General features: G+C 48.7%; 7 protein-coding genes across 7 annotated transcripts; 3 read left to right on the top strand and 4 right to left on the bottom strand.

Annotated features, from left to right (window-relative positions):
- Window positions 1-279: 279 nt before the first annotated feature.
- On the bottom strand, window positions 280-3,037 carry MGYG_06230 (hypothetical protein; the record flags this gene model as incomplete). Its single annotated transcript, XM_003171635.1, has 6 exons — window positions 280-1,613; window positions 1,670-2,078; window positions 2,145-2,218; window positions 2,280-2,432; window positions 2,519-2,908; window positions 3,010-3,037. 6 exons carry the CDS (start codon window positions 3,035-3,037, stop codon window positions 280-282), a joined length of 2,388 nt encoding a protein of 795 aa, XP_003171683.1.
- A 1,544-nt stretch (window positions 3,038-4,581) lies between these two features.
- MGYG_06229 (CAMK/CAMKL protein kinase) lies at window positions 4,582-6,681 on the top strand (the record flags this gene model as incomplete). The annotated part of the gene is made up of 1 exon (XM_003171634.1): window positions 4,582-6,681. The coding sequence occupies one exon, from the start codon at window positions 4,582-4,584 to the stop codon at window positions 6,679-6,681; it is 2,100 nt and encodes a 699-aa protein (XP_003171682.1).
- A 2,456-nt stretch (window positions 6,682-9,137) lies between these two features.
- MGYG_06227 (mitochondrial 54S ribosomal protein YmL10/YmL18) lies at window positions 9,138-10,196 on the bottom strand (the record flags this gene model as incomplete). Its single annotated transcript, XM_003171633.1, has 2 exons — window positions 9,138-9,777; window positions 9,868-10,196. The coding sequence occupies 2 exons, from the start codon at window positions 10,194-10,196 to the stop codon at window positions 9,138-9,140; spliced, it is 969 nt and encodes a 322-aa protein (XP_003171681.1).
- A 1,169-nt stretch (window positions 10,197-11,365) lies between these two features.
- Window positions 11,366-12,497, bottom strand: MGYG_06226 (chitin synthase export chaperone; the record flags this gene model as incomplete). Its single annotated transcript, XM_003171632.1, has 3 exons — window positions 11,366-11,554; window positions 11,614-12,185; window positions 12,260-12,497. 3 exons carry the CDS (start codon window positions 12,495-12,497, stop codon window positions 11,366-11,368), a joined length of 999 nt encoding a protein of 332 aa, XP_003171680.1.
- A 685-nt stretch (window positions 12,498-13,182) lies between these two features.
- MGYG_06225 (atypical/RIO/RIO2 protein kinase) lies at window positions 13,183-14,573 on the top strand (the record flags this gene model as incomplete). Its single annotated transcript, XM_003171631.1, has 3 exons — window positions 13,183-13,208; window positions 13,244-13,299; window positions 13,510-14,573. The coding sequence occupies 3 exons, from the start codon at window positions 13,183-13,185 to the stop codon at window positions 14,571-14,573; spliced, it is 1,146 nt and encodes a 381-aa protein (XP_003171679.1).
- Window positions 14,574-14,932: 359 nt separating this feature from the next.
- On the top strand, window positions 14,933-15,743 carry MGYG_06224 (mitochondrial 54S ribosomal protein YmL41; the record flags this gene model as incomplete). The annotated part of the gene is made up of 3 exons (XM_003171630.1): window positions 14,933-15,012; window positions 15,128-15,418; window positions 15,482-15,743. The coding sequence occupies 3 exons, from the start codon at window positions 14,933-14,935 to the stop codon at window positions 15,741-15,743; spliced, it is 633 nt and encodes a 210-aa protein (XP_003171678.1).
- A 565-nt stretch (window positions 15,744-16,308) lies between these two features.
- MGYG_06223 (ATP-dependent protease La 2) lies at window positions 16,309-19,221 on the bottom strand (the record flags this gene model as incomplete). The annotated part of the gene is made up of 3 exons (XM_003171629.1): window positions 16,309-16,396; window positions 16,459-18,679; window positions 18,747-19,221. 3 exons carry the CDS (start codon window positions 19,219-19,221, stop codon window positions 16,309-16,311), a joined length of 2,784 nt encoding a protein of 927 aa, XP_003171677.1.
- Between the last annotated feature and the right edge of the window lie 786 nt (window positions 19,222-20,007).

Below are 20,007 nucleotides of genomic sequence, written 5' to 3'. Positions count from 1 at the left end.
ATGGTAAAGCGAGAGAGCAAATAAATACAAGGCTAATCTGACCGGAGATTTTGAAATAATCAGGACAGTCCAGATAAATGTTCGATGCGACGTCTGATAGGAACGGAAAGGATAGTCAATATCCATGGCAGGTTTCTATGCATTGCATTGTATCGCATTGTATTGTATTGTATGTGTAGAAAGGTAATTGTATGTGCGGTCGTAAAAGTCATGGGGTAGTTGTCGTTGTCTTGAAATCTGAAAAAGGATTGGATGTATGAAATAGCGAGAAAACGAACTCTAGTGAGAAAGTGAGCTCTTGCTTAACCACGAGTTTAGCATATCATCTAAGCGGCTGGACATATCGTTCAATGCCTTGCTTTCCTCCCTGAAGAGGCTTCCGACGAGTGGATGGTCGGGACCGGCAGCAGGGACATTAGACTTGTCGTGTACGATGGTTAGGAGATCGCGGATATCACTGCCATCATCCATGTATGCGCGCAAGCCGCCATCGTTCCAGGCTGGAAGGATAGCTGCTGATGGTGATACGGATTGTACCTGGCTTCTGTCGTCTTCGAGAGTAGGATCCTGCGAGAATGCGGGGGAGACTGTTGGAGAAGGTGAATCGGTTGGTTTAGAAGAGTACTGGTCTTTCTCGGGAGAGGGTGAGCGGTGATCCTCGTCGAACGTGTCGTCGTAGTGACTGTTAAATTCACGGTCTTGCTGAACCGGGTCGGCGGTATGGGAGATGCTGGCTGATTTCTTGCTTGAGTGGGTAGAATATGTTGAGGTTTGGGAGGCTGAGTATTGGTGCTTAGGTTGATTTGCAGGTGAATGTGTGGAAACATCTCGCGCGGATTCAGATGAGATGCGAGGCTCCTTGACAGGGGAGACGATTGGTTCAGATTTCTCCTGCATTGGCCTATCCTGCTTGTTGGTAAGTGGTCTGAGCACTTCTGGAGATCGTACTCGTGTACCCTGAGCGGAAGAAGTTCGTGGCGGGGGTCGTTGAAGGGGTTGTGGTTGTTGTTGGTGCTGCTGATGATGGTGGTGATTTTGCTGCGGTTGCTGTGATTGCTGTTGGCCGTTGGATTGGAAGTTTTGTTTAGTTGCTGGCGGGGATTGGGGAGCGGCAACTTCCTGTCGTGAGGTGGATCGCCCATTATCATTCCTTGAACCGGAGCCCTGTTGTTCGCCAGGAGGTGCTTTCTGAAGCTTGCTTGGAGTCCTTTGCAGAGTGACTGTTGGCTTAGGCCCATCTCTGCTGCCATGATCACCCGAGGTACTGGTTGGAGTGATTGATCGGATAGACTCCTCCGAGACCTTTTCTTGGTCGTCATCATCATCTGTAGCCTTGGTTTTGCGATCCCTTCTCTTGAACAGGCCACTGAGCATTCCAGGTTTCTTGTCTTTCCGTTTCTTGTCATCCTTGTTCTTGTCAGAGTATGAACCTTTATCGTATGATTCAAAGCTCCCACGGACTCTCGAATCCTTGTCTGACTGTTGTGTAGTGATTGAGTCGTCACGTAAAAGGTTGGGAGTGAGGGAGATTTTCTTTGTCTCAAGGTTATCGTCCTTGAAGAATGAGTCTGTATTGCGAACCACTCCATTTCTGGACCGTCCAGGTTGGAAGTCTAGGTGGTTTGTTAGCATTTGGTTTGCAACAATGGAAGAATAGAGTTAAACTCACCCTTATCAAGATCGTCGTTATGTTCCTCTAAACTTTCCTTGCGCTCATGCTGATGTTCGTGTAAAGTAGCGAGCTCTTTCTGCTGCTGTTTGGGCCGTAGAGGCTCAATTTCCATGTCTGCATCTCTCCTCGAGGCACTATGTTGCTGCTTGTTCGTGCGTGAGGACCTCTCATGCACCTCATGTTCTTCTTCTTCCTCTTCCTCTTCCTCCTCCTCGTCCTCTTCGTCGTCTTCTAAGAAATGGTCCTCTTCTTCTTCCGAGCCTGTTGAGTAGTCGATTGGAACCTCTTCGGCCTCGAAGCAGAGCGGGTCGTTGAAGGTGACAGTTTTGCCGTGTCTTCTGCGCATAGCAATCCTCAGAGGGTTCTTTGACTTTTCGGCGTTGTCACCTAACATGGTTGCAGATAACTGTAGTGGAACTAAAGTTAGCAGGGAGTAAGACAGATAGCATTGAGGAGAGAAATGTTTACATACATCAATGTTACGGTGTTTATTGAGGCGAGCCAGCCTTTCAGTTGGGGTTTCGATATGTTCAGCCGGCAGGTAGCCTATATCAGAGTTAGAATTGGGTGATTAGACGTATGGAGTGGGTATGAATGAAATATGTACCTATGCTACCGTCCTTAACGACGCGCACCAGCCACCAGTAGCTGTTGCTGTCGTCAAGGAGGACCATGGTGTCGCCCTTTGTCGCATTAGCCTGACCTTCGACGGTGGCAATGAAGGTATGTAAAGCGTAAACAAATTCGAAATCAATATCCTCTACCGGACATATTAGCAAAATGCTGCATTCAGCTGAGAAAAAAAAAGGAAGAAAGGGAAGGAGGGAGAGATTATGCTATACATACCATCATCAATGGATGGGGAGCTCGATATCTTGTCCATCATGTCATCGTCCAGGTCCTGGTCGTCTTCGTCGCCCTCCATCTCATCTTCAGTAGAGCTTCCATTCCTCGAATCATGAGCTGCGTCACCGTTCACTGAGCCATTGGGCTTGCCGTCGTCGGGTTCGTCGTGTTCCCGGTACACTTCAAGCCCGTCCCGCTGAGAGTATACCTGTGAAGTTCCATCCAACCCAAGGGGAGCCTTTGACATCTCATCCTGCGCTTCCTGCTCCACTTTGCGGAGAGATTGATCCTGGTGCGAGCCATTCCGTCCGTCAGCGGCAGAAGAGCCACCTGCTTTTTTAGTATGGTCCTGAGCAGAGGGCGACTGGCGGCTCTGGAGGTCAATGGTATCTAAAAAAAGGAAAAGAAAGAAGAGCGCGCAAGGTCAGCGACCAGGTCTTAGAGTAGAGCGCAGGTAAAATGCAATCAACCGCCCTGTATGTCTGTCTCACCTGCTCGGATCATCTGTGGTCTGGTCATGATGGCGGCGGCTTTGATAGCAGACTATCGATCGATCGATCAATCTCTGTTCAATCTCGATCACCAGCAGAACAGCGGCAGCGAAAAAAAGGGTCGGATTTCAGCTGGAATACGAGCGAAAGAGGAGAGGGAGCTCGACAACGATTTTCATGGAATATATTTAAATATATCCCAAGGCAAAACGGACCCCAACCAAAACCGTCCTCCTTGTAGCACTATGAATCAAGGACTTCGTCTGCGCGATGTTTTAAAGCGTGCCAACTGCCTGAAACATCCGTCCCATATACCAAGCACCCGTCCAGGCCTGACCAAGTAAAAAGGAAGAAGAGAGATAGCCGTTTGACGAAGGCGTTTACCGCGACAGAGCAGCGATCGTGAGAGGAGTCGTTGGAAAGGAAACGAGACAAAACGAACGAAACGAAGAACGACAGGAACAAGAACAAGAACAAGGAGAAGGAGAAGGAGAAAAGAGAGAGACGGAGGAGGAAGTCGAAGAGTCGCGACGGTCACAAAGATCTCAAACACGCCATCAAAGATGAAAACTGAAGGTTGAGCAAGCAAGAGATGTGAAAAAGGGAGGCAAAAGGGAAGGGGGGGCGGGAGTGCGGCCAATCAGCATGCAGAATTAAAGATGAGTTTAAATAAAGGCCAACCAATGAGAGCGCACAAAAGGAACACTCCAAAAAGGAGAAGGTTGATGACATAAGCTGCCCCTGAGAGTCACGGGATCATCGGCCCTACTTATATCCGCTATGTTACTAAGCTGTCACATGGACTCACATGACACTGACGTCATCGACTCTTTCCACCCATGTACTCCGTATGTTATGTAAGGTCCGTATGTAACTCTGGCGTAACCTAGCCCTAGCCTCCCTGCGCTGCCATTCGCGCCATCCCGCATCCGGCCAAGCGCCGCCATGTCAACCTCATTTCGTAATGGAAAAGCGTAAGCAAAACGCAAAACTCGCACGGCAAAAAGCAAAAAAGGCGCAGGCTTGGCGTTACTGATAAGCGCCTCTCTGCTCCCTGCCTGCACTCGCGTTATCTCTGCCCTACCCTAGGCCCAAAGAGGCATTATCGTAGCTGGTCCGTCCATCCCGGCTTCTCCCGACGCCTTCTTTTTCGCCCTTTTTTTCTCGTTTTTCGCTGCTGCGCGAACGCCCAGGCTTGCCTAACTGGGCCACTCTCCTGCGTCCGATTCCTCAGCTTCTCTGCTGCTTCTTTGCTTCTTCTGTGCTTCTTCTTCTTCTTCTTCTTCTTCCTCGTCTTCTTGTCTTGGTCGTTCTTATATATCAATCCAAGTCTGCTCGACTACTTCATACCCCATATCACGCTAACGACTACACTACTACTGCTACTACTGCGACTACTTTACTTTGACATCTATCAAAGACCAAGCTCGCGCAACACTCGAGCCTCATCTTCTCACTCGACACTACGGCATCAATCACGCCTGCAAGAGACACAGCACTCAGAAGCAGCAGCCTGGACGACGCTGACTGCTGTGATTCACTCGCCTCTGCTGCATACCCTTCGCCGAGGGTATGGCCCATGCTAAGGCGCTCGCATTCACAGAACTGAACATCGACGCTGATTTCACCACCTCGTCTCCCGTGCTAGACCACGAAGAGCATGGACCGATGTATCAACGCGGCGGAAGCAATGGCCTGAACCGCCGCCTCTCTCCCTCTCAGTCTCTCTCCCCATCTGCCTCTCCCTCTGTTGGTGCTGGTGCTGGTGCTGGTACTCGTGCTAAGGCTGCCAGAAAGGACGAGCGAGAGCAGTCATGGACGCCTCACGTACCAACACCGCCCATCAGCGTGCCTTACCCAGAGGACAAGCTTCATGGCTCTCCCGGCGTCGACGAGGACTGCGAGTATGATCCTCAGCGATACCAGGACCCTTCGCCCCTAAACCACCACTTTGGCAGGGCCAGGAGGCCCTCCATCAGCTTCAACCCCCAGGTCACCCTAGAAACCGGCGACCAGATCGGCCTCGAGGAACCCATCAGCGGTCTTGGAAGGAGAAGCCAGGTCGGCGTCAGGTCGGCGTCGGGGCCTGGATCGTCAGAGCTCAAGCAGCTCTACGCCAACGCAGCTCCTGAACGGCTCGCCCAGACCGCGGCTGGCTGCAACAACGACAGCAGCGACGGATACAACTCTCACCACCATAACCATAACCACCACCATAACCACCATCAGGGCCGCCGTCGTCAAGATAGCTCAGGAGATGAGTTCTCTCAGTGCCATTCTCCACGAACCTCCCCTTTATCAGAGGTTTTCTCCGCCGATGCTGACCTTCCACGACCAACATCTCTGACCTCACTTTCAACGGCTTCTCCCATCTCAGATGAACTGAGAACACCACCGGATTCACGCCAGGGTAGCCTCACTTCGCCCTTTCTATCTTCACCAAACCTCCGTCGCCATGGCTCGATCGATAGCGAAGGAGACTCATGGCCGAGCCTCTCTCGCCATCTCTACGGCAGCCTGACCGAAAGCTACTCCTTTGGTCGACGGACAAACAGTCTACGGCAGTCCATGCGATCTTACTCTCGCAAATCTCCCAACATGAGCGGTAAATCACCTGCCAGCGCTTTTCTCTCTACCATGAACCGGGAAGAGGCTCCCGCTCCCAAGCCTGACGACGAGGGTCAGGTTATCGGGCAGGACTACGTTATCGGTAAGCAGATCGGGTTTGGAGGCTTCAGCACCGTTAAGGAAGCGTTCAAAGTTACCGACGAGGGCCAGACCATCCGTCATGCAGTCAAAATCGTGAAGAAGTACCTAACGGGCAAAAGCGAAAGAGAAAACGACCAGGCGCAGGCCGAATTCGACCACGAGGTTCGCATCTGGCGATATCTCAACCATCCACACATCCTACCGCTTGATGCGGTCTACGAAACGGACTATGCTACGTTTTGCTTCACAAAGCTTACCGAAGGAGGCTCGCTCTTCGACTTGGTCAAGAAGCAGCGCCAAAATATCCCACTTTCTCACGCAAAGCAGTACTCGTACCAGTTGGCCTGTGCTCTCCGATACCTACACGAGGACGCCCGTGTTGTCCACCGAGACATCAAACTGGAGAATTGCCTACTGGAACCCCGAGAGAACTCTGAGGAACCCCCCCGCTTGATCCTCTGTGACTTTGGCATGGCCGAATGGATGACTACCGACACATGCAGCTCCCCAGATCCCTACGACAACGCTGCCGATCGACCTCCGCCTAGAACCATTGGGCCGTCTGACACAAGCACCAGCGTGGCCGGCAGCTTAGAGTACGCCTCCCCAGAGCTCCTCATGGCCAACGTCGGGGTCCTCGACCCTGTCGTTGATATCTGGGCGTTTGGCGTGGTCGCTTACTCCCTTATCGTGGGATCCAGGCCTTTCCAGAGTTCTTTCCAGCCACGTATCCAGAGCAACATCCTGGCTGGCAAATGGGATCGCAGCGCTGTCCTGGCCACCACGGACGAATCCGAGAAGCAAGACCGTGCAGACGCACTGGAGATGATTGAGGGGTGCCTCGAGATGGACCCCATGAAACGATGGACTATCTCCGAAGTCCTTGCTTGCCGATGGTTTCATAGCTGCGCAGACAGTGCGGAGCTCGCCACTCGTCTCAACCGATGGGGGTTCTCCTCTTGAACATGAGAAGCCGCATCTCTACCAATACAATACGATCACCACACGACTACCCATTCTCCATTGACGTGATTCATTTGATGATTCGCTTTGATTTCCACTTCTCCACGTTTTGAAAGTTAAGCGTTTTTAGCTTCTACTTTTCTTCTTCTTCTTACTCTTTACTCTTCTTCTACTTCGTTTCTTTTTTTCTTTTTTGGTTTCTTTTTCACCTTTTGATACATCTACTTTTTATGCTTGTTGATTGTTTGCTGGGATGGCTCGCTCATGTGTTTATGCTTGTTCCTGTCTCTTGTCTCTATTATTACTTTCTGTGTTTTTGTTACGCTCTCATGACTGATACCCTGTACCCTCTTCCGTCCTTTTCGCATCCGGTCCGTTGTTCTCGGCTAGTTATCCCTCGCTTTGTTTCTTATTCCTTCTTGTTCGATTCATGTACTCGTTGGCGGGAAACATCTTGACATGGCTGGCTCATCTTCCTTTTCCCCCTTTGACTCTTTTTACTCATCTGCGTCGGATATCATGGGTTTTCATGGGTTGCGTTCTCTGCTCTGCTCAGCTCAGCTTCCGGTGTTAATGGTCTCCTCCTTTACTTGTTAATATCTCTTCGCTCTGGTTTCTTATGATGTATGGGCATGGGCATGGCATAGCATGGCACGATATGGCGTGGTCTGGAGGCTGGCGGTGGTGGTGTGTTGGTGGATGTGTTGTGTGTACTTCGTTATCAACCTGCATGGCCGCTCCTATCCTCATCTTCCCTCCCCCCCTCCCTCTTCCTGCTTACTTTAATCATCACAGGCGGTTTCGGGCCTCAGTTACTACCTTACATAGTCCTCTAATCCTACCTATAATTCGCCTCCCTATATGCTTGCTTGAACGATGTATAACTCATGCGATCTTTGTTTATCTTCCCCATCGTATGACAGAGAGCTAAGACTCCCTGCTCCTCTTAATCTTAGATAGCCCCCTTGTCCTCCAGCGGACAGGCATCCATCTCATTGGCCTGTGTCCATGTACCGTCTGTGTACCTTGTTTACTTTCCACTCGAAGGTGGGTAAGAAGGCTGCATCTCCATTTTTAACCCCCTGTACGTGCATCCAACACACTGCATATGTAGACTAAACTCCCATCTTATAACTGTCCACTAGAGTCAATCTGACCTGCAAAAGCAAGCTAGCTCTCCTGTCCCTGCCAGGCCGTAGAGGTGGGTAGCGGTGCAAGGACATGTCTCTCCCTTGTCCGGGTCGCTTACCCTCCCTGCCCAGCTACCCTTGCCTCCGAGCCAGGAGACGAAAGCATGTCCCATGTCTGTCCCTTTATTCCTATTTCCGAGACAATCCCTACCGCTGACGGAAATCACAGACATGGGCTGTGTAATGTGTTTGCGTGTATTGGCTACGGAGTACAAGCAGTTACATCTGTGGCGAAGATGGGTGGTAGAAAGGCGCAGGTGAAATCCTGATATTCGAGCCGGCGATCTCACTGTGAACTTGTTTATTCCCCCGTCCGCCCCTCACCACCATCACCCTCAATGTGTCCTCTCTGCCACCGGCTGATAAGTGATGAGCTATGAGTTATGAGTGGGTCGTGAAGAGGGACAGCAAAGTGTAACTCGAGCGTTGTTCGACGTGGGGGAGTGGATGGACGGACGGACGGACGGCGTTTGGACGAGGGCTCGGTTGACTGTTCGCGAACTAAAGCGTAGCTCTGCGTCGTTCATTGGAAGGCTCCTTATCTACCCCATATTAGTTACGGAGAAATGTTGCTCTTGGGTATCTCTGGATTGCGGAGTACAATCCTCCATCTTCCCTTGCTTGCCTGTATAACCCTTTCGCTCGCATGTGTTATCTTCTGACTTGCCTGGCTCTTGCTGCCTGCAGGTTTGACTTCCTGCATCCCGAGATGCCTCGACTCGCGAGCGAGAGAGAAACAGGAGGATGCTGGCTGGCTGACGGTCTTGTCTGCCACTTGCTGCCTGTCGACGGCGGGTGTTGATTGTCCATCTTCCACTAACTAGCGGCATGCAGACATGGGCAAGGGCTCAAAATAAGCAAAGAAAAGGGCAAAACTGCTCGGCGTTGGCTTAAATATTCGTATTTGAAACTGATAGGAGTTTCTTTCAGGCATGATATTGGATGACCTGGCATGGTTTGGGCTTGGTGTCGAACCCCAGTGGTCGCGGTGTTATCTTGACAGCTTGCGAGTAAAGTTTCTTGACTTGAACCGTCTGGACACACGGAGATCAATATGCCAGAAGTTGAAAGGACGAAGATGATTACATTCACTTCCTTTATATTTAAAGTTATCTATAATATACAGTTGGTGCATCTTACATGAACTAATAACCCCCAAAAATCCAAGCATACATTCCCGTTTCAAAGACAGAAGGCAGAATACAATCACCGCGGACAACAGAGCCACGGTAAAGGGAATATAACAGATGAAAGGAAGCAAGAAAACTACCAGACTCTGTTCTCTGCGGACTTCTTGACGGACTTCTTCGCCTTCTGCTCTGCGGATGGCGGCGTGAAGAACAAGCTGGGGCTGTCTCCTTCCTTGACCAAGTAGCTCAGGTATCCTCGATGGGCTGGGTCTCGGTAATATTCAATATCCCTTCGGCTGGTCGGGTCAGGTAGGCGGTACTGGAACCCATTGCCCTTCATCAACGGCTTATCGATGCCCATGCCAATCTTCTGCATGAGTTCAGTGTCGATGTGAGAGACGTCCTCGCCCTTGGCAGCAGCCTCAGCAAGCTTCTCCGAAGTGTCCTTCCATGCAAGAGAGACATAAGGGTCAGTCTTTCCGCCTAAAATTCTCTTGATAGCATGCCTGGTGTAATATCGAGTCGTGATGGATCCACCAGCTGCCTCGACGGCCTGGATGGCGCTAGCAGATGCGCGAGAGACAATGATGGTGATAGGTTGTTTGAGAGCACCTTCTCCTCCGCGTGATAGCAGTTTAACTCCATCCTTAATGCCGTGTATACATCTAGACTTGACCAATTCTCGGAGTGTTATGGGTTGCGAAGGATCCAGGCGGCCTTGGTCGATCCAGTCTTGGATGCGATCAAGGTTAACGGGAGATATTTTTAAGGCAAATCTGTAATTCAATTCAAACAATAGATTAGCATGTTGAATTCAGAGGAGCGAGGCGGCCTTCAATTGAGCCTTTTCTCTCTCTTCAACTCACATGTTGTCAAATCCCCTCTCTCCATGCACAATTTCATCTGGCGTCTGCCCTCCATTGAAGAATGCCTTCTTGGTTCCTCTCTGTCCCTGACCTTTGTGACCGCGACCAGCCGTCTTTCCCTTGCCAGACGCAGGACCAAGACCACGTCGGATCTTCTTGCTGTATGCTCCTGGGTTGTCGGAGAGCGAAGCTAGAATTGATGCTGCTCGGGTCTGGGTATGGATGGACGGTAGTAGGAAAAGGAACGAAGGAGAGACATGTGACTGAATGGAGGATGAAATTGATGAGACAGATTGCGACAGAAGTCGCAGCGGCAGTCGTGGAGGCATCGTGGTCGCTTGGTTTATCCGTTGCTTCGTCCTTTTTCACATCGTCCAACCTGCAAAAAGCCCTTGGGAAGATTTTTTGCCAAAATCATATCACGTGATACGCTCTGGGCCAAGGGACCAACCAAATGTCAATTTTCTATGTAACTACAAACCCGCTACCTAACGTAGGAACATAGAACAAGACTCAACATGCAATGCACGCAAACGAAATAAACCTCTTAACCCCGACAGTTACCAACCTGGTATCGGAGGAGATGAGCGTTACATTTAACCAGCAGGCAATATAATCCTTAAAGAAGTCAGGATGGCACCCGAATTCCCCCGAAGGGTTATTTCAGAAACCTGGCTGGCGCGCTGACATCGTGCAGAAGTTGCTTATCAGTATCCCTCCATGAACACCACACCATACCTGCATGCTCCTCCATATATATCGGCTCACCCTCGCAACCTTTGCATCTTGATTTTGTCTGACAATCATGCAACAAGGATTTCGATTTCCGGGTTGGAGGTGGCATGTTCTTTCGAGGGATGGATGACATATTATCCCGTATCCCGCGTTGATGCCTGATATTTCATCTCCCTCCGACCGTGACGCGGACCATGCGCCGATCTAGACAAATGCCTCGTGTTATTTCGTCATGGTTCCTGGCATGGTATCCTTTAATTGCTTCATGCTGGGTTATAAACGGAGGTGTTTATTCGCGAGAGTGGTTGTCTTTTTGGTGACGTAAATGACCACCCTATAGGCGTTGCCCTATGCCGCGATTACGTCTTGTCTCACATCTGACGTATGTATATATGCGAAACATCCAAAGTAGATTCTGCAATTGACAACGAAAAAATAGTATTGGGTAGTATGTAATGCATCTCTAGTATCAACAAATATAACATGGAGAATTGAAAATGGTACATAAATGGGTTCGAAAGCATGCAAGATATGCTACAGCGCACAAAGTGTCAAAAATAGAAACGCCAAATCGGGAAGAACTCGTCAAGAACAAATAAAGCATAAAGTAATCACCGCAATGGACAGGGATATGAGATGGGCTGGTACAAGAGGCGGCAATCATCAATTATATGGTATATAGAACTCCAAGGAGAAACGGAGCGTTCTGGTAAGTGAAATAGATTATAAAAGTGAAGAGGAGTAGAAAGCATCGAAATCTGGTTTAATAGGCTGAATGACCACCGTGTGCTGAGCTTCGGCTGTGGTACATACTACCAGCATACTCTGAGTTGTTATCGACATAAAGGGTGGCCCGGCGCTCTTCTTCAGGTAGGAGCTCTTTCACTTCCCAGTTGTTCTGTTTTAGACCAACAGAGAACTCGAGATCTTCCTTGGTGATAGAGTCCCAGTACTGTAGCAAAGATTAATTAGTATTGAATGTGCAGCAGGGAAGTCTTTCAAAGAACTTACCTTATATATCATCATGACGGCGAGAAGGTTGCAGAAAGTGACGAAGAACAATCCATCCAGGTAGTGTTGGACTCCTTCACATAGAGTATCACTAAACACGTATAGGATGACTTGTCCAGCAACGAAGAAAAAGACTCCAAACGTAATGTGTCCCAAAGGCCAGCGATCCTGGAGGGTGTTGACGACGAGAATAATCTGCATGACCACATATATGGCCAAACACAGAGCGTTCAACACATAGAGAACCACGAACATGGCAACTGTGTTCGTCGGGGAAAGACCTGCCCACCCCTGGAATGTCAAGAGGGATATCGCTCCAGACACTAAGCCCATTCCCAAAGAAGAGAATCGCAAGAGCCACACAGAAAGGGTAGTGCCATCTTCGTATAATTGGAATCCAACAAAACCGTTGATTAATAGACTGGTACACATCGCGGATGTCAGACCATTCTGAACCGCAGCAAAGTATGGCATAGCTGGACTTCCTGGCGGGGTTACTCCGGTATCAAGCACAAGTGAGCAGACGGTGAGAGCCATATATAGGTAGAACGACGTTATAATTTCCTTTCTGCCTGTTAAAAATGGTAAACATATTAGTCGCCATTTCGGTACTTGTGGAAAAAGGTTTCGGGGAAGAAATATTTACCAACTGCAGTAAACTTCGACCGAATATGAATGATCATAACTATCGCCATTCCCAAAGCCAGGATATGTATTATTCCAGCCGCACCCTGAAAAATAATCGTATTGGCGACCTCAATGCTCCTTGCATAGCAGTTCGGCAGTATTCCTCTGGTCCCTGCGAAACCCTCCTTCGGTCCAACAAGAGAGCATAGCGGCAACGCTGCCTTCCGGCATATCGAGTCAAAGTCTCCGAACCCCATGGTGTCTAAGTCTGGTAGACCAGCTGGGAATGCGGCTATTGAATGAGCAAGGCGCGCAGCGGGGCGCTGGTTTGTCGAAGTTGAAAAGGGGTCCCAAATCGGCAATCCAAGTATGCGATCGTAGCAAAAAGTGGGATATATTCGTGGTCGGTAGCAGTATGACCAAAAAAAACGAGCGAAAAGGTCAAAAAGCCATGTGTTGTTGCGACGCGTGGGCGCAGAGCTGGCAGAGAACCAGATGTCGATGGTTGATATTAAAGTGAGACGAATGTCTGGCACGGCCTGGCTTAAAGTGGAAAAGTGAGGTTGGGCGTTTACTTTTTCCTATTTTAGTACTAGCGTTTATCGCGGCTTATGTAATACTTGCAACCAGGGCAACCTGAATAGAATTCGACAGACTAGGAGTCGAGAACCTAGACTAGCTTGAATAAGGCCATTTAAGGCTCAATAATAAAAGCTGGATTGGACGTTACTCTCCTTGACTTTTGAAATAACACTGCTGGGTTGGTGTACTATTTTTGGATGGGAATCTTTCTGCATCCATCGCGCGCTAGTAGCCGCAAGCAACTGTCACGTGATGATAAGGTTGCCCGCGCTACTTTTTTTTTTTATCGGGTAACCATATTAACATAGTAAAAATGAGCATTTTCCACAGAGAAGGACAAACCTGACAATAAATTTAACCATGAAGTTGGATGCAAAAGCTTTGAGGTATCTGACGGGAGAAGACTTCCGCGTACTCACAGGGGTAAAACCAACACCACCTCTGCAAATTTACAACTCTTACTAATTGGGCCTACAGGTTGAGACTGGAAGCAGGAATCATGAAGTCGTTCCAACCCCGCTAATCGTTCGACTTTCTGGCCTCCGAGGAGGAAGCGCGGTCCATAAGTCTATATCGAATCTTGCGAAGCTGAATTTAATCGCCCGCGGCATTTGCCCCTCCTTATCAAAAAATATGTCAAAACACAATTAACATTGCCAGACATACTGATACGGGGAACTTTGTTAGATGATGGCTATCGACTTACGTACGGAGGACTTGATTATCTTGCTCTTAATACATACCAGAAGCAGCAGGTAGTTTACTCTGTGGGAAACCAAATCGGTGTCGGGAAGGAATCCGATATTATAGCTGTGGCAGAAGCATCTGGAACACAACGAATTTTGAAGATACACCGATTGGGGCGAATATCTTTCCGTTCAATAAAGAACAACAGAGACTACCTGCGACACCGAAGTTCTGCATCATGGATGTACATGTCCAGACTGGCTGCTATCAAAGAATTTGCATTTATGAAAGCTCTAAGGGACAATGGATTTTCTGTTCCCGAACCTATTTCGCAAAACCGCCATACCATCGTTATGAGTATGATTGATGCATTCCCCCTTCGTCAAATATCATCTGTTCCCAATCCTGCCGCTTTATACGCAGAACTAATCGACACGATCATGGAATTGGCGAAATTCGGCTTGATACATGGCGATTATAACGAGTTCAACATTCTAATAAAGGAAGAGGAGATACCCACGGAAACAAATGAAGAAAGTAAAGATAAGAAAGAAGATAACGTCAAACTTACTCCAGTTGTGATTGACTTCCCCCAGATGGTTTCGGTCGACCATGCGAACGCTGAGATGTACTTTGACAGAGATGTTAACTGCATCAAGCGTTATTTCCAACGGAGGTTTGGGTTTGTCAGTGACGAACCTGGGCCTTTCTTTTCAGAAGCCCGAAAACTAGTGGGAACAGACGGAACTCCTAGACTGGATGTAGCTGTCGAGGCCTCAGGTTTCTCGAAGAAAATGGCTAAAGAACTAGAGGCATATATGAAAGAAGTTGGTGTTGATGGCGATGCTCGAGACATTGGAGATGATGAAGGCCAGGACGTGGACGACGATCAAGATATTGATGAGTATGAGGAAAATGACGACGACGACGACTTAGATCAGGAAAACGGGAACAATGGCCATGAGAAGTCAGAAACAAACGAACAATTGGAGGAAAAACCGCAAATCCATGATCCCGATACTAAAATCGGGATGGAAAAGCTCACCATATCCGAACCCTCATAATTCCGAAAAGTTGGTATTTCTTTCATATAATTAGACAACAATCAGTATATGAGACCACGATCATTTTGAATTGCTGTACTGGCTGTATATTAACTAAAGCTATTGAATACTCGTCTGGCTATCTAATCATCCTTATCGATCTGAGGCGGTAAATAAGGTTTATGGATGGTTCAACTAGTTACGGTTCACGGGAACGACCACTTGCGACTTTTCAACTTCAAATGTTCAAACTAGCAAAAAAGTGCCTTCAACAACCAAGCACACAGCCATTCTCCTTTTATTAAGCATCCCACTGCATTTCGCCTTTCCGGGAGCTCTTTTACATAACCCTAATCTCCATTGAGAGAGCGAGCTTCAAAATGGCATCCCAAATAGCCAAGGCTATACCTAAAAGTCTGCCCAAACCACTTCCACTTGACCAGCGGAAGCAGATATATCTGTTAGTCCATGAACCACAATCCGCCGGTTGCTTTTAAATGTTTTCAACATTTTGCGCGTCTCAATTTAGCGTAAATGATGCCAGTTTGCTAACGTCGTCTCAATTACTAATTCAGACCAGATTTCGTGCTCACACTCATACGAACACCCTTCCTACCGCCTCGATATGCCTCCTTTTGGGTTCCTCTTACGTTTAACAAGCTTGATATGAAAGATTATATGAAGAGAGTTTACAATGTCGATGTTATCAAAGTACGAAGTTATGTCGAACAGCAGAAGGTTACGCGTGAGCTTCCCCGAGGAAGACAAGGTGCCGGGCCAATGCGACGACCGGAGGCCAAGAAGAAGATGACGATTGAGATGACCGAACCCTTCGTGTGGCCCGAAGAACCACGGGACTTTGAACAGTAAGTTGACAACGCAACGAGCAAAAGGGGCCGTTTGGGCGACATTTCTAACAGGATATTTAGATGGGAACAAAAGACCTTCTTCGAAGCCAAGAAGATGCAGGAAGACTTCCAGGCCTCATATGCTCATGATGCGCCAATGAAGGCTCCTACACGGAAGCGAGAATTGCTGGCCAAACAAGCAAAGCAAGTCCTGAAGGGCGAAGAGCAGTGGCAACCAACTTGGCAAGCGCTTGGCCTGAACTCCCAGAGGCCGGTATTCAAAAGCGAGGCCCTTCAGCCAAAGGAAGCGCCAAAGGCACAGGAACCCGCTCGGACATCGTGAAACTAAAGCTGTGGAAATGGGCGTCGGCAAGACATGTGCAGTTGTTGGATATAAAAATTTTCATCTAAAGACGGGAATGGAAGAACTCTACCGTGGGTAGTTTGTTCTGAGGGTGTCTGAGTTAATCCTTCGGATATATTGAAGGGTTATGTTTCACTATTTCTACCAGCTATAACGTGGATAAGCTGGAGGCTTAACATCATGTATATTTAGACTCTTTTCTACTGCTATGTATTATCAGGTTATATGGTTATATTTCCTACCTCGGTCTCTAACTCATTTGATTCGAAGCCCTCACGTTCTCTAGGTCTCTGATGGTAGCTTGGATAGAAAATATAGCATTGATACGTCATGCAACTAGTTTCCAAAATGCATTGCTAAATATACAACTGGGTGAAGAATAGAATTATCAAAACGCTGAAACGAGGGAGAAAACAAAAGACAACCGAAATATGCAATATTCATTTCTGAATATGATGAACTCCTTGACGTATGTGCCAACTCCGTCCTTAAACAACCGTTTCCAGTTCCATTATGCTCGTATCACCGAGGTGAGAGCATAACTTTACAATCGACTCTCGAAGACTGCGTGGCGTTGCTCGCCGGGCCAATGGCTATTGGGCCAGATCTGCTTGATAGCATCCCAGATGTGCCTATAGATTGGGCATATATTAGCAGCTAGTTTTTGAATGCAGTAAAGTAGGTTGACACATACGTAACGTAAACAATATTGAGACCTTCCTGGACCTCCTTCGGAACATCTCGCACATCCTTGAAGTTCTGCTGGGGTAACAGTACGGTCTTGACACCTGCTCTATGTGCACCGATCATTTTCTCCTTGATTCCTCCGACAGGCATTACGCGCCCACGCAGAGATACTTCGCCAGTCATGGCAATCTCAGGAGGGACAGCCTTGCCAGCAAAAAGGGAAATCAAGGCAATGGTATGGGCAAGACCGGCGGATGGGCCGTCTTTGGGAATGGCTCCAGAAGGACAGTGAACATGCAAGCTGCGATGTTTCATGATATCCTCGTTGGGGTCTTGGGTTAGCCCGAGCTCGTATGAGTGAGCCTTGACCCAGGTAAGAGCCACCTCGACAGACTCTTTGAGAACATCACCCAATGTTCCAGTGAGCTGAACGCTTCCATTACCAGGCATATCAGCCACTTCGATAAAAAGAATGCTGCCCTGACCTCCAGAGGAGTATGCAACAAGCCCTGTGACTATGCCTGGTCTGGCCAACTTCTCGGCAATTTCTTCGTCAAACCGTTCAATGCCTAGTATCTCATCGAGATCATCGACGGATACGTTAGGGCTGTATTGGTCAAGCCGCGAAGAATCTTTGGCGTCTGCATACTGCACTGCTTTAAACCGGCATACGGCGCCTATTTCACGTTCAAGGTTCCGCACGCCTGACTCACGAGTATAAGAGGTGATGATCTTGTCCATAACTTCATCCGTAATTTTAACTTGGCCATCGGATAGACCATTTGATCGAACCTGCTTTGGGAGGAGATGCTGCTTCGCGATATGTCTCTTCTCGACGGTGGTGTATCCGGACAAGTAGATAGTTTCCATACGATCGAGTAGCGGTGGAGGAATAGTCTCTAGAGAGTTTGCAGTAGCAATGAATAGCACCTTACTCAGATCGATGGGGATATTAATGTAATGATCAGAGAATGTATGGTTCTGCTCAGGATCAAGGACCTCAAGCATGGCAGCTGATGGATCGCCATGGAAGTTCGCGCCACCAACTTTGTCGATTTCATCAAGGAGCATAACTGGATTTGAGACTCCGACCTTCTTAAGACCATTGACGACGAGTCCGGGCATGGCTGCGACATATGTTCTGCGGTGACCACGGATTTCGGCTTCATCTCTGACACCACCGAGAGAAATGCGATGGAATTTGCGGCCAAGTGACGTAGCTATAGATTTAGCCAAACTGGTCTTGCCGGTTCCTGGAGGGCCGACCAGAAGTAGTATTGGTGATTTGTCAACTACACGCTTTGACTTGAGTAGCTGTAGCTTTGTCTCAATGGCATCCCGTTCAGCAATAGAGGAAGAATCATCGTCTTCAGTTGCATTCTCCTTTGCCGTGAGATCGTTGGAGAGCTCAGTTATCTGCGACTCGACATCGTTGTTCAAGGACTGCTTCAGCTTCAGAACAGCAAGATATTCCAAAAGACGCTTCTTTATCTTTTCAAGTCCATAATGATCATTGTCCAACTGTTGTCTGGCCCGAGTTAATGTTTCTGGGCCCAACTGGTCTTCGGTGGCCTTAGACCAGGGAATTTCCGCAATGTTTTCCAAGTAGTTGCGGCAAACTCCGTACTCGGCGTTTGCAGGGTTCATCTTGCGAAGTCTTTTAATCTCTCTGTCGGCAACCTTCTGGGCTTCAGGACTCAGCTGGGCCTCCTGAAGTTTTTGCTGAAGCTCGTCTATCTCATTGGGCTCCTTGTCCTCGCCATCGTCGCCGCCTCCATTGCCTCGCATGCCCGGCATATTCATCTGTATACCCCGTTTGAAATAGAGTTCCCGCTGTCGAGGGTCGAGCTGTTTGATATCAACTCCCATATTTGAGGGTATGGTGGTAGTGAATGTGGTCACCTTGATGTTATTCCTCATACCCTGGACCTCCTTGGTCAACATTTCGATGACACGCTCCAGCCTGTCCTTCAGCTCGACGGAGGCCAGGACCCGGAGCTTCTCCTCAAAGCCCGCGTCAATCAGGTCAGCAATGACATCCGCCAACGTACCGGCTTGAGATATGTCCCGTTTGGCAATGAAAAGCTCAAACCGACGGGCAATCAGAGGAGAAATGCTGGAGGAAGCTGAGAAAACAGAGGCGAGCCGCAAGACAGTTAGGAGTTCACGAGAGAGCTGTTTAAGTTGTTGGAATAACTCAGGTATTTCTGGGTCGATGGCGTGAGGAACTACGGAGTGCACAAAAGCACTGGTTAGCAGGGAACCTCGTCTCGACTGGGATATAAACTGCCCTACCTGGCTCATCGTACACTAACACCTCCGCTTCAAAGAAGGGCTTCTCCTTCAATATTTTCTGCACTGAGAACCGCTTTGCTCCCTCGACAAGCAAGAAGGGCTCCGCATTTGCTTTTCCCTGGACTCCAACTACCTTAGCAATGGTTCCATACTGAAAGAGATCATTAACTCCAGCTGTTGCAGGATTAGTGGGTTCTTCGTCTATCGACCGGGCCCTCGCCTTGTCCCCGTCAGTGAGCAGTAACTGGCCATCCTTTGACAAAAAGGGTGAGTTCAGCGGGATACATCCAACCAAGATCGGGGTGTTGTTCTGTCGTTGCTTTGCATGTTTGCTAAACAGCGAAGTAAGGAGTGTCGGGATATCGGGGCGATCTGCGAGCGGGATTCGCAGGTTGACGCTCGGTAGGAGGACCAGATCTCTTGCAAGAGGTATCAGGGGGACCTTCATGGTCCTCTTACCGCTGCTGGAGGCCATGTTCGATCTCCAGGCGAGTTACTCCGTATGAGAACGGCAAGTCAGGTCAAACAGCGGCCCTGGGGGGTTGCTCTGTCGTCACCAGCAATTATGAGTTCGGGGGGCGTAGATATCGGGGGTGAGAGGTAGGATATTCAGCCGCTCTAAGGTCAGGACAGGCAGTTTATGTCCCGGGGAGTCTAAACCGATCCTCGGCTGCTCCGTCGTCTCCGTCTCTAACGCTTGTGTCTTCGTGTCTCGTTCGACTTTCTGGCTTCTTCCGTCTTCTTCGTCTGCTTCGTCTGCTTCGTCCTTTGCGCTTCGTCGAGATGCCGAGGTTACCGCCAAGCCGGCGTCCCCTTTCGGCGATATTCACGTGATGTCGTTTGCTTAGTCAGTTTTGGTGTCACATGTCAGCCAGCAGCAAAAGGCGTTGGCGAATTTCGTGTTTCTTTTTTGTTGTTTTGAAAGCTGCAGGCGATATTTAGATACCGCTATGTAGTTGTGGCCTTCTTACGGAGCTAGTTAGGGCCATCTTCCCTCTTTACCTAAATATGAAAGTGATATGGCCAATGGCGCGGTGGTTGAGAAACTATGGACATATCTGCCTGGGAGGCTTGCATGAAACCAAAACTTTGGGAGAACCAAGCAAAAAACTTCTAGTTAATGCTTCGTCCAGTGTCTCCAGAGCTAACTACGACAAAGACCCATATCTACAACTACAATTCTCTATATCACGCCTCAGACAACAAAATAATTGAATAGCCATAAGCCTATCCCACAATTAACTGTTTGGTTATTCGGCGT

Source organism: Nannizzia gypsea, genomic scaffold, assembly GCF_000150975.2.
Source record: "Nannizzia gypsea CBS 118893 supercont1.5 genomic scaffold, whole genome shotgun sequence".
In the NCBI taxonomy this organism is placed as follows: domain Eukaryota; kingdom Fungi; phylum Ascomycota; class Eurotiomycetes; order Onygenales; family Arthrodermataceae; genus Nannizzia; species Nannizzia gypsea.
Note: the sequence above shows the minus strand (reverse complement) of the source record. Positions and strands in the feature narration are given on the sequence as shown.